At 39.9% G+C, this 15,799-nt stretch overlaps 2 protein-coding genes across 4 annotated transcripts in view; both read left to right on the top strand.

Annotated features, from left to right (window-relative positions):
• Positions 1-2,285, top strand: part of LOC142390762 (kazrin-like) — a 151,341-nt gene extending 149,056 nt beyond the window's left edge. For both annotated transcript variants that reach the window (XM_075476457.1, XM_075476458.1), the window contains one exon: positions 175-2,285. In XM_075476457.1, coding sequence (XP_075332572.1) covers positions 175-345 — 171 coding nt within the window. In that variant the 3' untranslated portion in view covers positions 346-2,285. The remainder of the gene's footprint in view (positions 1-174) is intronic.
• A 4,025-nt stretch (positions 2,286-6,310) lies between these two features.
• LOC142390763 (kazrin-A-like) lies at positions 6,311-12,747 on the top strand. Of its 2 annotated transcripts, XM_075476459.1 has the most exons (7): positions 6,311-6,431; positions 6,527-6,665; positions 9,946-10,177; positions 10,273-10,374; positions 11,129-11,295; positions 11,525-11,666; positions 11,874-12,747. In XM_075476459.1, exons 1-7 carry the CDS (start codon positions 6,404-6,406, stop codon positions 12,030-12,032), a joined length of 969 nt encoding a protein of 322 aa, XP_075332574.1. In that variant the 5' UTR covers positions 6,311-6,403; the 3' UTR covers positions 12,033-12,747. The 2 variants fall into 2 exon arrangements, with proteins under 2 accessions (XP_075332574.1, XP_075332575.1); XM_075476460.1 differs by lacking the exons at positions 6,311-6,431; positions 6,527-6,665 and adding an exon at positions 7,379-8,414.
• The last annotated feature ends 3,052 nt before the right edge of the window (positions 12,748-15,799 follow it).

Below are 15,799 nucleotides of genomic sequence, written 5' to 3'. Positions count from 1 at the left end.
ATGCCTCGCAGCACGTCGATTGTCACTTCCTCTATGTGTTGTGATCTCCTCTGATCTTTATTGCCCCCTCTGCACCCCTTCACTGACTTCTCTGCTCTCGAATCTCATCTCCCTTTGCTCATCTCTTCCTTCTCCTCCTCCCTCTGATGTCCCTCTCCCTCTCTCTTCCTTCAGTCCCTAGAAGATCTGGAGGAGGCGAAGCGTAAGAAGAAGAAAGAGAAGATGGGGTTGGGCTCGCTGTCGCGTGTCTTCGCCCGGGGAAAGCAGCGCAAGTCTCTGGACCCCGGTTTGTTTGATGGTACTTCAACACCTGATTATTACATAGAGGAGGATGCAGACTGGTAGAGCGCACGCGTCCGAGTGACCTACCTGAAGAGCCTTTGTGGCAATTATCAGAGGACAACATAGTGTTGAAAGTGTGTGAGAGGTTGGATGTCAGTGTGTACAGATAAAATAACGTGCGTGTCTGTCTAGTCTCACCTGCACGCATACCTAACATATGTATGTGACAGTGTACGTATGCGTGTGTCGCCCACGGTCACAAACCATGTCAGGAGCCGGAGCCGCGTCTTGCTTTGCCGAAGTGTAAACCTTAACGAGCAAATTGCACCTGTATGTATGTAAAGTCCTGTAAATAGCGTGAAGAGTGTAACACGGCAACAACGTGGACATGCTCTGTATCTGCCCTCCAAAACAGCTTTGTTATTGGATCTTCTAATTGTTCCTTCGATTTTGACTTTTTGTTTTCACTCAACTGGAAACTTGAAGGACTGCTGTACTTGTAAATAACAACAGGTGTTGTGCACTTTGTGCGTGTAAATGTCTCCATGTCCCGAATGCCTTTTGTTATTTTTGACATGTGCTCCCCTTCCCTCACAATTGTCCTGCTTGGTGCAACCCTCCCCTTCCACACTGCCTTGATGAGAACAGTTTCCTGTCGGCAACATGCAGACTCCTCAGATCCACCACCTAATCAGTTGTCTGTTAACACATTCCTTAACATGTCTCAAACCTGTGCAGAGGTACTCATTGATGTTTACCCAGAGACTTCAAAGAAGCTGCTGAGCGTGGAATCAACTTTCTACGCAGAGCAGTTTGCCCCACAGCATCATGAAGCCAAACAGGAAATGCAGGAAATGTGTTTTCTATCTGTTCAGGATAGAAGGTGCATATATGACATGTGACATGCATGCACGTAGTCCCAGTCCCCAGCTGCATGCTGAGCAAAACCTACTAAAGAGAAATGTCTTTTGTTGTCAAGAAGGTGATTTAAAAAAAAAAAAAGAGAGAGGTCAGTTACACATTTCCTGTTTATTCATAATTTCCTTCACTCTGAATGAAGTTATAAGATTTGCAAACTTGACCCTCAGTTATTGTTGCTTTGATTAAAGTGTAAGAGCTTAACATACCAGGCTAAACACGGTCTAGCTTTAATCTGCACCTGCAAGGCAAAAATATTCATGCAAAAATACAGGGGCATTACAGAAAAATTAAAGGTCAGCACAGTCGCCAAGAAAACCCAGCTCTACTATTTGAATCTTTGAATAATTATTCTACTTATTCATGAGCCTTTTTGCCATTTTCTTTTGGCAGGATCTTGCAGTTGCTTGTAGCTATCATTATATTAATACTCTTAAAAGCTGCTGGGGCTAGGATTACACTGGGAAAAGTCAAAAAGTAGATATTAAACTGATGGTCAAAACGTTTCCAGCCCTCTGGAATTAAGGCCATTTTGAATAATAACCAGAATCTCAATTAAGAGGAGCAGACATTAAACAGAATACTATAACATTAGTGAGCGTCACCTCTGAAGGTTAAAAATCAGGATTTAAGAACGCTAATCAAGCAAATGCATACCTTCTCCAAGGACCCCGTGAACTCACCAGAAATTCTTATGCTGAGTTGAAGTCACTGCTGGAAAAAAAAGCAATTAACTTTGTGCCAAAGGTTAATAGCATTTCTTCAGGCAAAAGAATGTCTACAGGCACTGGATTCTTTTCATTCTTTTTACTGGATTGAGTTGGAGTCTGCAATGCCCCTCCAGGAAATCTTTTCTCCTCCTGATATTAAACTAACACTGGGTGTTCATCGGCCTCACCTGAAACACCATAGAGTGCCAGATTACATTGGAGCTGTTTTTAACAACAGCATTTGTCAGGAGTATCCATGTACGCAGTGAGGCGATTATCTTTTAACTCTTAGCTCAGCCTACATTTGGGCTCACAGATATTAGATTTCGAGGAAAATCACAAAGGAAATTCAAAGATAAGTCATTGTGTATCCAACTGAACTACAGCTCATCCAGTTCGTTTCATCAAACATTCAATGACATGTAGGAAAACATGTAAGTAGATGAACAGCTATCTTTATTTGTCATCTAACCAAATTTTAAGTGCTGATGGGGAAACAACATATCAAAAGAAACGCAGTGTATCATTTCACATTTTGAGCCAGTTTTTTTGTTGTTTTTTTTCTTAGTTTTCCGAAAACATTTTACTTTTTGTAAATGAGATAACATTACAGAAATCAAATGAATATTATTATTATTATTATTATTATTGTTATTAAAGAGTTTTATTTAAAGTCAAAGATGTAGGCCTCAGTGGAGGACTTCTATTCTGAAGCCCTGAGATGTGTAGAAGTGGTTAGTAGCAAATTTCAAGGCATGGCAACAAAGTAACATTCAAATGAACTAAATGAGAAAATAAGATTATTTTAAAATAAAATAAATCATAAGATTTTCCACGTGGCTGTCCTCTCTTTCCCTGTGTTAATGTTTGTGTTGTCTAATTGTTCATTTGTGGTTGTATGGCTCTAATCTTGATTTTGTTAACATACGCCTTCAGCTCTGCAAGTCCATCTGTGAAAGGACTGCAGTGTCTAAATGGCCTCCTTTTCTCTCTTTCCCAATCTGAACTTCTTATTCATGGCAGAACGTGTCTCTACATTTTGTACTGTGTTATATTGGACTCAGTAAACTGGAAAAAGAAAACTAGTAGAGGGAAAATGAGGCCATTTCAGATAGTTGAGATAGAGCTCACATGTCAGTACATGCTGTTAATAATAGTCTGTAGTGATGTGACCACTAACCTGTAACACTGACCTGTCTTGTCAAACCTTCATCGGACTTTCAACACAGTGGAGTGACCCAAGAAGCAACCAGTCCCACTCAGCAGGTCCAGGATGCACAAGTTCTGGTTGCCTCAAGAAAGAGTTGTGCTGGGTTGCAAACTGTGTTGGTAGATGCCTTCTAACACAAACCTCACAAACTGACCTCAGAGTTAAGCACTTCTTCAAGTTGAATTTATTTCTAATGAAAACCGTCTGTAAAGAACTGAGTGATGCCTTTCAGAGCAGCAGCAAGTTCTTTTTACCCTTATGTTCTCTTCTTTAACTCTTTACGATGTTGTCCAGCTATGGCAGCCGGCACAGAATCAACAATTGCATTCATCAAATATCTTGTCAACAATGCCAACACGAGTTTCGTGGGTAAAGAAATAATTCAACATTTAGGAAGCATGAATGTGATTAGCCTAGTATCGCACAGACAGGAAGAGGACGGAGTGAAGTCTCGCATGTAACAAAAATTTGAGTAGTATCGATCTTCTCATTTAATATTATTGCCGGCACTCTTTTAATCTGGCACCAAAACTGTAAACAGACTTTATGCATTTTAATATTGTCATTCAGGAAGACGGCAAAATCTTTATCTGATCTATTTAGACCAGCGACCAGACTCTTTGTTTGATTAATTCGGCTGAAGACATTTTTAGGATCACAACATCAGAAGTTGAATCATTTCTTGAGCAATAAGGTCCATCACACTAGCTAGGGAAGTGCACATTCAAGTATTGATGGTTTAAATGAAACAGTCTCTTTTTGTCACATGTACAGTGGAGAATACAAAAGAAAACAATCTAACATCTTAATAACAAAACACATCTAAGGCTATGAGTGTGTTGAGGACACTTAACTCTTCTTAGTAATACAGGGGTGCTTGAAAGTATGTTAACCCATCAGAACTTTCAGTATTTAAAGATAACCAAATTAAGAAAAGAGTAGGAAGGTAGAAATTTGGTCAGTTTATAATTGAGGAGATTTAATTAATATTACATATCTATGTGAGAAGAGTGTGTGAACTTCAACAGTTAGCCTTCCATTTGAAAGTGAAATTTAAATAGGTTTCAGTGTGAGTAGCTGCCCTGTTTTATTTAAAGAGCAGGGCTCTATCAAAGCCTGATGAACATGTTTTGATGGCGCAAAAACAAAGAATCGTCTGAAAAAAAAAATATTCTCATGCTGAAAAAGTTTACAAAGTCATATCTAAAGAGCTGGAACTCTATCAGTTCACAGTGCTGTAAACTGTGTGCAAGGGGCAGGAGTTCCTGCGCCATTGTTGCCCTTCCTAGGATTGGTTGACCAACAAAGATCACTCCAAGAACATGTTGTGTAATATTCTGTGTGGTCTCAAAGATAAGCCAAGATATGTTCATGAGTCCACTTTAAGTAGAACACTGAAAAAAATAACCTTGCTGCTTCTCTGCAGTTTGCTAAAGAAAATCACACGGACGAGCCGGAGCGCTGCTGGAAAAAATGTTCAGCAGAAAGATGACACCAAAACAGGTCTTTGTTGATGGAAATGAGATTAGAGAACCTTATCCCTGCTGTGAAACATGGTGGTGGTAGTATCATGCTTTGGGCCTGTTTTGTAATATTTGGGCTAGTTATTTATGTTATTTATGAAGCAATTGATTCTGGATGTAACCACTGAATTCTACGATGAAATGTCAGGACTATTCTAGTTGTGAAGGAAATAGCTATAACTGGTGTGGAAATCTGGTGATGTTTAAAAAAAAAACATTTGTGTGAAAACATGTAAAATTCTGAAGGGTTCAGAAACTTTGAAGTTGTGCCGTATATGAGTGCATTTCTGGCCGAAGATGCAGCATTATATGAATTGCTCTCAGGGGGCATTTGTACTCTGAGTTTTTATGTATTGCTCTTAGGAGGACGCATAAAAGCATCCAGCCCAAGATGAATCACTGAAGGCAGGTTTTAATAATCTGTTTATCTGGATCTAACAACTGTCCAGTTGTGAATCTCTTCGTGAATAAACAGTCGAGTACAGTGAAGCCTGCCAAAGTACAGGATTCACACTTGCTCTATGCAAATGAGACAGAGACACAGAGGAAACAAAGAACCTGTTGATTCTGGTTTTGTTGCTGTTGTTCTGTGTCTTTGTTAGATGCTCCAAGCAAAATTTCAAAGGCAATGATTCAGACAGAGAGCATCATTCATTGTGACGTCTTTATTTTTCCACTGAAATAACAAAATGGATCCCAAGAGTGCAAAGACCAACAAGGACGAAGATTGTGCACTGTCCATTATCACAGAGGTCTAAGATGGATGCTTTTATCCAAGGCTCATTAGCTTCCCAGCATCCTTACAGTTTTAGCCTTGATGGCTCATGCTCGGTTATAGGGTAAGCCAAGAACTACAGCTTTGTTTTGAGGGTGGTAATATTCTATAGATTTTTTTAAAAGTATTCGAAAAATCAGAGGACTATCAAGTGTTGCAGTACAGACAGGATTGAGGGTACTTTAATCAGCATGCCACAAAGCAACACATAATGCTAAAATAACTGCAGTCAAAAGCTTTTACAAGGTTGCCACCTGCTGGTAGGGATAGGGAAGCGCTGGAGTAAACCCTGTTCTTGGCTTAATTATCACCAGACATGATTTATACAGAAAAATTACTTAGTGTCATAACAGGTAAGCTTGCCAAAACTAAGAGGAATAATCTTGTGGACATTAGACTCTCAGAGTAAAAGTTCCAGGAGATTATAACATTGTGAGGTAGAGGCGATAATATTGCATGAAAATATCACATTTTTCCTAATTGCAGCTGTTGCTGCAGGCTAATGTAGACAAATGAGTCATTTTAATTCAAGAACTTGAACAGCTTGCCACTCTAATGGACTTTTTAATTGAGCTTTTGTATCCTAGTTGCACGTTGTTCTTTTATCAGCATTATTGGTGGTAAACACCAATTCTTGTTGTCATGCATCCAAAAGCTTGTTTCCCCCGCTGTTAACCTGACTTCTGCTGCAGTATACTGATGTTGGTTTTCATCATCACTCACTATACCCACTGCCACCTCTGCCTTCACTCACAACCTCAACTGCATCACCCATAAATCTACACCATCCACTCACCCTCCCAGACTCAGAAAGCCTCTCCAGCCCCACCCGCCTCAGCCTGAGCCTGTCAGACGGGTCAGAAGACCAGCTGGATCGCCTCCAGCAGGTGGAGTTGGCCAGGATGACACCCATGTCTCAGTGGAGGGCTGGCACTGTGCAGGCCTGGCTTGAGGTTGTCATGGCGATGCCCATGTACATCCGCACATGCTCAGAGAATGTCAAGAGTGGCAAGGTAAGGTAAAACCGCTGACATTAAGGCAAAATGCAGTGAAATAACCAGCATTGTTTTCATTCTGCTACCATCAAGTGGATTTGGGTGGATTTTAGTCCACTGTGACATTTTGCAGGTTTTACTGGGATTAACGGATGAGGACCTGGAGCTGGGTTTAGGTGTCAGCAGTTTAATGCATCGCAGAAAACTCCGCTTGGCCATTGAAGATTACAGAGAAGCTGAGAACGGCAAAGGGTGAGGAAGACACAGAGGATTCTTTTAGTTTTGATTATTAAATGTTATGATGGTGTGAGAGGGCCATCTGTTGGTGATTTAAAGTAATAACTTCTACACGCTGTGTCAGGTTATAGTTTTTACATAAAATGGCAAATCCATTTTTTTAAGTTAGTGTCTTAATAAGATTATAATTTAACATTTCACAATTACTAAATGTTTCCTCCTGTTAAACTGAATATTTTCCTCATAAGTATCTACTTAAATGATAATATATTGATATTTTCAATGTTTCCTGTCACCATTATATAGGTTTAAGGATCAATACACTAAAATCACAAGGACCTTATTTTTCTGACTCATGAGGTAACCATGCTATCAGTTAGGTTTTATGTCAGAGCTCCAAAGCATTAAAATGATAAGTTCTAAAAAATTAAGAACAGTGTCCCTGGTTTGTTGGGATTTCTTTACATCTTCTTTATGTTAAAGAAAAGATCTTTCTGAAAATTGTGGCAAATCTGTTGATTTGTAGTTGCAACTTCGTTTTATATTTACAACCCATTAATTTAAAAGTTATCCTCTTGATTTGTCAATTAGTTGTGTAATGGGGACTAATTATGCTCATAAATTCCACTTTTCTCCATTCAAAAAGATTTTTCAGACCAAAAGCCCGAAAGATAGAATAGATATCAAGTTATATATCAGATATCAAAGAAGGACATTCGGTTTGCTGGAACCTGTTGTGTTTTGGAAATGTTTGGTTTCACTGGCTTACCGAAATTAATGCAAATATTTTGTCATCTGTCTAACTGATAAATTCACAAATCAGTTCAGCTCTCCAATATTTCCTTGCCTTGAATGCCTCAGCTGCAGTCCCATTGACATTAATTTACTTAGATGGATGAGGAATTGGAAGCAGATACAACAACGACATCTTTGTAGCATTTCCATCCATCCATTTTCTATACCCGCTTCATCCAGCTGTCGGGTCGGGGGTGCTGGAGCCTATCCCAGCGGTCATTAGGCGCGAGGCGGGGTACACCCTGGACAGGCCGCCAGTCCATCACAGGGCCGCACAGAGACAAACAACAACACACGCTTCTTTGTGGCATTTATGTTAGCTAAATACAATAACCCCAATTCCAACAAAGTAGAAAAGGGTATGAAATGTAAATAAAAATAGATAATGCAATGATTTGCAAATCTCAAAAAACTATATCTTATTCATAATAAAAACACATCTCAAATTGTGAAAATGAGGCAATCATCTTGAATTTGATGGCAGCAACGCATCTAAAAAAAATCAGATATAGACAGGATGAGGTTGAAAAAGTAATAAAAAGAAAAAGAAACTGCTAGAGGAACATAATAATAAAATCAATAAATAATAAATTCGATCAGTAACATGATTGCGTATAAAAAGAGTTCTTTAGAAAGTCTTTCAGAACCAAAGTGATCAGAAGCTCAGAAATCTGCAAAAACTGGGTCTACAAATGGTGAAACAATTTCAAATTAATTTTCCTGAATATAAAAGTACAAAATCTTTCAATGTTTCATCATCTATGGTAAAAAATAAGTACATAAGTTCATCAAAAGGTTGGGCAAATTTGGAGACATCTCTGTGCACAAGGAACACAGCCAATAATTTTATACCTGTGATCTCCAGGCCCTCAGGCAACACTGCGATGATTCTGCTCTTGGAAACCCCTGCATGGGCCTAGAAAAACTTCCAGAAATCATGAACACATCCTGACATCCACAAAAATGCAGGTTAAAGCTCTATCATGCAAAGAAGAAGCCATATGTAATTCGGCAAAACAAATTCTAAGCCGCATACTGAATCTATAACAACTATGTGGCTTCATGGCCTGCCCAGGTGCTTGGATTGTAAATCTGAACTAAATTAAATGTCGGCCCATTTAATGGTGCCAGCAGGAAGGTCATCTGACCATCAGAAACAGTTCTCCTATTACACCTGGAGAGCAAGAATGCTTGTGAGAAAATTCATTACAAGTCCTCCAATAGATTTTTAGATATTTCAATGTAGCCTACATCAATATAGATTCTGGTTTAGTCATTTAACCCTTTCCCCCATTGGGGAATGAATAAAGTATTTTTCTATTCTATTCTATTCTATTCTATTAACAGATGCTTTTACCCATAGCGACTTACAAGTGAAGAACAACATCCACACTTCTGTACAGAACCCAGAAAACCTCCCTAATGATAAAGAGCTAAATCAATTTTTAGAAAAGAAGTCAAGCAGAACAGGTAAAGAAATGCAAAATAAGCACAAGTTCGGACTTGGAGGCAAAAAGGAGACAAAATTCTTGACAGAATTTTGAACAGAAGGATGTCTCTATTCTAAAAGCATTTTATAGAGCAACAAATAAGAACAGTTTAGGGTTTGTAATGTCAGATGCAACAACTTAGTTGCACTACTGAGTGGTCAAGAAGATGCATCTGCCTATATGGGTGAATTTAGATATCTGGGTGCAGATTCAGAAGTCCCTTTGTAGACAAGCAGAACGGAAATTGATTCGGGCAGCTGTGGATAGCCAGTGGAATTCGGTGAGTTGTTGAGTGACATCTACTGTTTTGTTTAGGAGTATTTAACCATCTGTAGGGATTTTACTGCACAAAGAACCACTGAAAGAGAAATGCAGCACTTGAGGCGAGACACAACCATGGCCGGCCCCGTACCAGGAGTTGAGGTTCTTTTTCCCCCTCTTCTTTGATTGCTTTTAACTGTGTTTTAATTTTTATCTTTTAAATGCCTTGTCTTTATGTAAAGCACATTGAGTTGCCTGTGGTATGAAATGCGCTATATAAATAAAGATGCCTTGCCTTGCCTTGTCTTACCCTGATCGGCCCTCTTAGGACATCACCTGTTTCGTCCTAGCTCCTTACGCACTTATTTGTTTCCAAAATTGTCTTCGTTTTCTAAATTGTCTTCCCATTTGTCTAGGCACCTAACTTATCACACTTACTCTAGCACTAGTTATGCTCTTAGCTGTTTGGTTTTGGAAGGAAATGCACTTATGATTTCTTGTGACCTGAAGTTCTTTTGCCTACCGATGTGGAACACACTTATTGTAAGTCGCTTTGGATAAAAGCGTCTGCAAAATGGCCACAATGTAATGTAATGTAATTTAATATGACAAGCCATACAAACAAAGAGAAGAAGGTGAGGTTTGTTGGCCAGTGTACTGCAGAGGCACGCCCATTGGATGGCTGAAAAGTTATTTTGTGACCTGATACAACTTTTGATAATAGGAATTGTCTTGCTGTCTGTCTGCAGACTGTCCAAGGCTGCAGATATGGACCACCACTGGGTGGCCAAGGCCTGGTTAAGTGACATGGGCTTACCTCAGTACTCCCAGGCCTTTCACACTCACTTGGTGGACGGGCGCATGCTGAGCTCCCTGACACGTCGAGACCTGGAACGTCACCTTAACATCACCAAGAAGTTTCATCAGGTCAGCCTGCTCTTGGGCATCGAACTGCTACAGCTACTTAATTTTGACAAAGAGGTGAGTGAGAAAAGCTCTAACAATGAATTTACTCGTGTTGTAGGCAAATACAGGCGATCAGTGGCGCATAAAGTTTATGTTAAAATGATTTTCAGGCACTGCAGGCTCAACGGATACAGTGCGAATACCAGAATGTGGATCCACTGATATGGACCTCTCATCGGGTCATGAAATGGATCAGAGATATCGACCTTAAGGTAGGACAGAGCCATGGTGCACTTTAAACACTGAGTTAAGAAAAGAAAACACTCACAAACCTGAGTAAAACACTTCAATAAAGAAAGATCATTTAGAGGTAAGGAACAATATGTATTGATGTCCACAAGATTGAGAATTTTGGTAATAAGTTACTGATGAACAACCTAGCAGAGGAGTGTCTTTTATTTATGGTTTGATAGCATAGGAAAGAGGATCAGATGAAGAGAGTGGAGCAGTAGGAATAGGCCAGACACCAAGGAACAAAGTATACATGAGTAAGAAGATTTTCCTCATTGAACTTGTCAAAAGCGTTGTTATCGTGAAGATTAATAGAGGTATTTATGCTTATTCATTGCTCACTATCTCACACAGGGGGATACCAAGCTCTCTATCTCTGCAGAGATAGGTCCCTTTGTTGCTTTACAGACTACAGTCAACTGTTACGAGGTTGATTGCAATTCCTGTCAGATTACAACCTCTGTGTTGATGCTGTAATATCAATATTTCCAGTCACACTGACCACGTCCGCAGATAAGGCTGTCTCGGACTGATATCCCACTCATAGCCACGGGAGGTTTGAATCCACACTGATAACAAGAAATGAATTATGCTGTTTGTCTCAAAGCTAATTATATATTTGATATATAGTGTGCCAGTTTCCCTCAGTCAGTAATGGCAAAATCATTATCACAACATTTGATATTTTGTATATAAGAGCATATAGTCTGTCACTTTCTCAATCTGTGTTTCCAGGAATTTGCCGACAGTCTCCTAAACAGTGGAGTTCACGGAGCTGTTATGGTGCTTGACCCCACTTTCAACACTGACACCATGGCAACGGCACTGGGGATCCCCAGCAACAAACACATGGTTCGCCGACACCTTGTTGAAGAGATGAAAACACTGATTGGTCCAGCCAGGTAAGATGAGATGTTCAAGATCTGTACAAAAGAAGCCAGCTTTGTATTAATCCGAGGTGGAAAGTGTTGTCTAACTGAGGAACCCACTTGATGAGCTAGTAGCATAAACTTAGCAAATAGTGCTTTTCTATCTGACTAGTCCTTGTCTGTTGATGTTGCATGAAGGTATATTCTAACATCTTTTATAGGCTTCTTGTTGCAATCTTTAACGCGCTTTTATTTCCTGCAGAGCGGATGCCAAACAGGACTATGAGCGTTTAGGACTGGGAACTCCACCAACTCTGCTGCGCCAAAACTCCCTGGGAAGACCGCCCAGCTCTAACAGTCGACACACTGATGAAGAAGGCTCGCTGAGAAGGAGGGCTGTCAAGGTGCAAAAATCATTCAATTCTAGAAACTGAGGTTTTTCTCTCAATTCAAATTATACATACATATCAATACAAAGAATATTTCTTGAAATAATTGCTAAATATCATCAAATTAAGTGTAATGATGACACTTTTATTAGTAACACAAAGTAAACTGGAAAAAAACTGTCTTTCATTGTGTGCATTTGCAGTAAATCAAAGTTTTTATAGCCTCCAACAGGGTTCAGCCCCAAAAACCGCAGTGGGCGAGACCTGAGTTGCCACAGAAGCTATGGCTCCCTTCCTCGGGAAGTTCGAGACCAGACTCCTCCCAGAGCCGAGGGAAGCCCAATCCGTGGTTACACCAGCATCGAGGTCACCAATGTGTGATGTCATCCACGTGTGCCTGAACGTGGATGGTCATTTTTCTGAGCCGTTACGGGACATGTTGCACTTTGTAAAAGAGACAGGATTATTTTCCTGTTAACTGGCTTGCGCATATTGTGAAGATGTTGTTTTTTGGTGTTTTTTTGACAGTAAATCCCCCTCCCTCCCCAACGCCAGAACGAAGAGACGAAGGACTCAAGCTAAATGATTATTTTTGTATTCTTTGTGTGTGAACCAGGATACAACTTGCTGATTTGTTTTTTGTTGACTAGTGTCCATGGACAGACAGACTGTTCCTCTTCTGCGGGAAATGAGACTTAAACAAAACAAAAAAAAATCTATTTGTATTATACAGGGTACTTGATGACAAAATGAAGAAAAAAAGTTTCGTATCTGTGTAAAATGCTGTTGTTTCATTGGATTCTTCTGTTTGTGATGCCTTGTCACTGTGGCTGAGGACAAAAAAAGAGACTTGAACAGACTTTGAAACTCTCTAGTTCATGTTTGATAGTCCTTTTTTCATCTTGCACATTCACAATGTTGTGTCTGAACAAATGTAACACCTCCTCTGGTGTTTTATACAGCGCAATAAAAATGAAGTATTTGAGCAATGGCAACAAAAGATGTTGTTGCTGAAAGGAAAAAAAGGATGTAAGTTTGCAGATATGAAGGAATGAAATTAACATGATATATAAAATATATTATTGCACCCATCAATAAAACTACATTTTAAATGAATAAGAATATCTATCATTATCTGAGATTTCTACAGAAAGAGGCTACTGAAATAAATTTCACTGAAATCATGACTAACTTCTCCTACATCAGACACTGGTGGCAGTAAAGATACTCCAGAATGGCCCATGAAAGCAGGAGGTTTGTGAAATACATGGTCAGAAAAAACAATTAGAATCACAACAATGCTCAAAGATCTGCTACTTGATATGAGGCGCAAAAAAAGGCAGAAACGATGCGAAAGAGGTTTCCTGCAACTCCAACTTTGCCGAGAATTATCAGGAAATTCTACAAGTGTTTTTTTCAGGAGTTGAAAGAAGCCAGACCAGAAGGAAGATGGGACTTAAATTCAGACAGCCAAGTAGTTCAAGATCAGATTGGAAAACATGGCAAGTTATTTATCCATAGAAAAGAAAGAAAACACTAAATACTCAACAACCATCCATAGAAAGAAGAAAACAAAGTGGTTACACTCAAGAATTCTATATATGAGTTAAACTCTGATAGTATGAGAAGAGAGGAAATTAGGGGTAATGGGCACATTAAAGGTTTTGGTGTGAAAGAAAGCTCCTTTCTCATTAGCATGAGAAAAAGCTTGCGGGTCATTGCCTCCATGGTAATGCAAATCATGGGCCATACTTATCTCCTTCGTGTGTGCACTTGACTGATGTCTTGACAGTATTTTGGTGAGTCAGTTCACTTATCACCTCTCCTCTTTATTGGACAAGTCATTGCTTCGACCATCACGCAATTCAGCGTGGCGCAACTTTTTCCTCTTACTCACAGTGACTCGGCTATATGCAAGGCTGAGGACCTGTTTCATAAACCACCTGAGGGTTGGTGGTTCTCCTTTGACTCTGAACTGTTAGGTCCATGGCAAGGGAAGAGAAGCTCCACTTTGGAAATGAACTGAACTACTTGTTGAAAAATAGTTTGGGGAGAAATGTAGGTGCACGATCACACAGCAGCCATAAAACAAAGGTCCACAGCTACGTGGCCATTGATTTGGATGAGCATAAAAGCATGTAAATCAAGCCTGTGTTTTACCGCCATGTTTTTCCTTTGTGGCTGCCAACAAATTTGATTACAGACAAGCAGTGATATGGAATCAATCCAAATTACGAGATGTAATCATGGCTTGTTCACAGTGCTTCTCTGTCTATCGTCCTCCGCTCCATGTGTGTTTATACGTGTGTGTGTGGTATAACAGGGCATTCAGGCAAAAGCTAAAGAGGAAGACAGCTTCCTCAGAGCCCACAACAGCAAAGCTGCCTCACTTAAAATGAACAATGCAGTGGGTGGCCAGTGCTCAGAACTGTTTTTGTCATTGTTATTTATGTAAAGAATACCGTCCTCATTTTTGATGGCAGATAGAGAGGACAATGCTGGGACATGGAGGTAGAGCAAAGTGGAGCCAAATAGTAAATGGCATACATTCTGCACAAGAATGCAGACACATGACTGTAAACATGATGAAAGACCATCCACGTCATCTGACTGGTCCTCTCCACAGGGCTTGCAAGGCGTGACTGTGAGTAAGTGGTAAATTTACAAAGAGGAAGTAAAAATTCTGCATGACATAAGATTATAAAACTGTGTAGGAAAAACACTGAATGAACAGTGTGAGTCACCGGTGTTCAGGCTTTCAATTTGTTGGTTGTTACCGCTTGTGTAAAAAAACATAGACCTTCCTGGACATTTTGTTTTGGATTTATGGTCGGGTTGGCCTGAACTCTCTGACTGTCGTGAGGAGTTATAACAGTAGAGAGGAGAAGTTGTTGCCATTTTAATGCTAATCAAAGTCATGACCTCTTGAGAAAATGTGGGATCAGCACCCACTTCGGCATTCACAACATTCAGGGATGAAAATCAGTCGGCCTCTTTTTTAGTCCAATTGCTGATGAAAGCTGACGACTAAAAGAGTGGTTATTTATTCTAGTGTTAGGATTCTTGAGTTTAGTTCCTTAACTAATTCAGGGTCTAGAACAGAAAAAAAAGTCCCAATCTCAGACTTCCATTCTGCTCAATCCACACCTCTGTAATGTGACGAACATAAAGAAATCCCCCTGTCCCACGATGACAACCTCATGTTTCACCCTTAAAATGACACACTCTGCCAAATGACTCAGCCACACTGTGGGGAACCACCAACACTTCTGCCTGCAAAAGTACTGAGGTTTCTGGATCACACACGAAAATGTTTCGAAATTACTCACATTTTTACTCGCATGTCTCACGGGGCTAGTTGTGCATGCTGGCTAACTGTTACTCTGTCATGACTTGGGCTACTATAACAACTCAATAATAAGGAGCCATTAGCCATTAGTTGTGTAAACTCAATCCCACTGTGACAAGATAAAATGTCTGCAGTGAAAAGAAAATCTTTTGAACCTTGAAATTTGGAAACAAATGAATGGATTTTGACTTGAGGGCAGCTTAAAGAATGGACCATACACCTAAACTACCTGTTTTTTGTTTTTTTTAAATATAACTATTTACATGCATCTTTTATGTTCTGCTGTTCTCTGACTTAAGCTCCTCTAAGCAGCGTTGAAATTACATTAATTAATCAGACAAGTTCTGGTTGCTTTCAGTCCCTAATTGAATACCACCAGTGACGCAGACCTTTCCGGTTTGCTGCTATTTTTTAGGCATTTGCAAACTTCTTTACCATCTGTATTTATCATTCTAAGTGTTACAAATCTGTATTGTTAAAGTGGGTTTTGCAGGTGATTTACACAACAGCCTTAACAGCCTAAAGGGACATTACACCAAAAATAAACTCACAGCAACTCCTTTGTCGTGTTTAAGATCTGCATCAGCAATAGGCTTTCACACGCTGATGGCTCCAGAATTTTTAACTGCAGCCGATAATCAGAGGTGACATAGCTGGAATATCTCTCCCCCCCCCCCCCCCCCCCCCGCGCCCTCTGCTGCCCATCTGTCAGCAAAACAAGAGTGAAAGAGTTAATGAAACTGGAAGTGAAGTGCGGACAGAGCCCCCTCCTTCCTTCTCTCTCTGCCCTGGCCCATCC

This window comes from Odontesthes bonariensis, chromosome 10 (genome assembly GCF_027942865.1).
Source record: "Odontesthes bonariensis isolate fOdoBon6 chromosome 10, fOdoBon6.hap1, whole genome shotgun sequence".
Taxonomy (NCBI): domain Eukaryota; kingdom Metazoa; phylum Chordata; class Actinopteri; order Atheriniformes; family Atherinopsidae; genus Odontesthes; species Odontesthes bonariensis.
The sequence above is the reverse complement of the archived record's forward strand: the minus strand, read 5'-3'. Positions and strand labels throughout refer to the sequence as shown.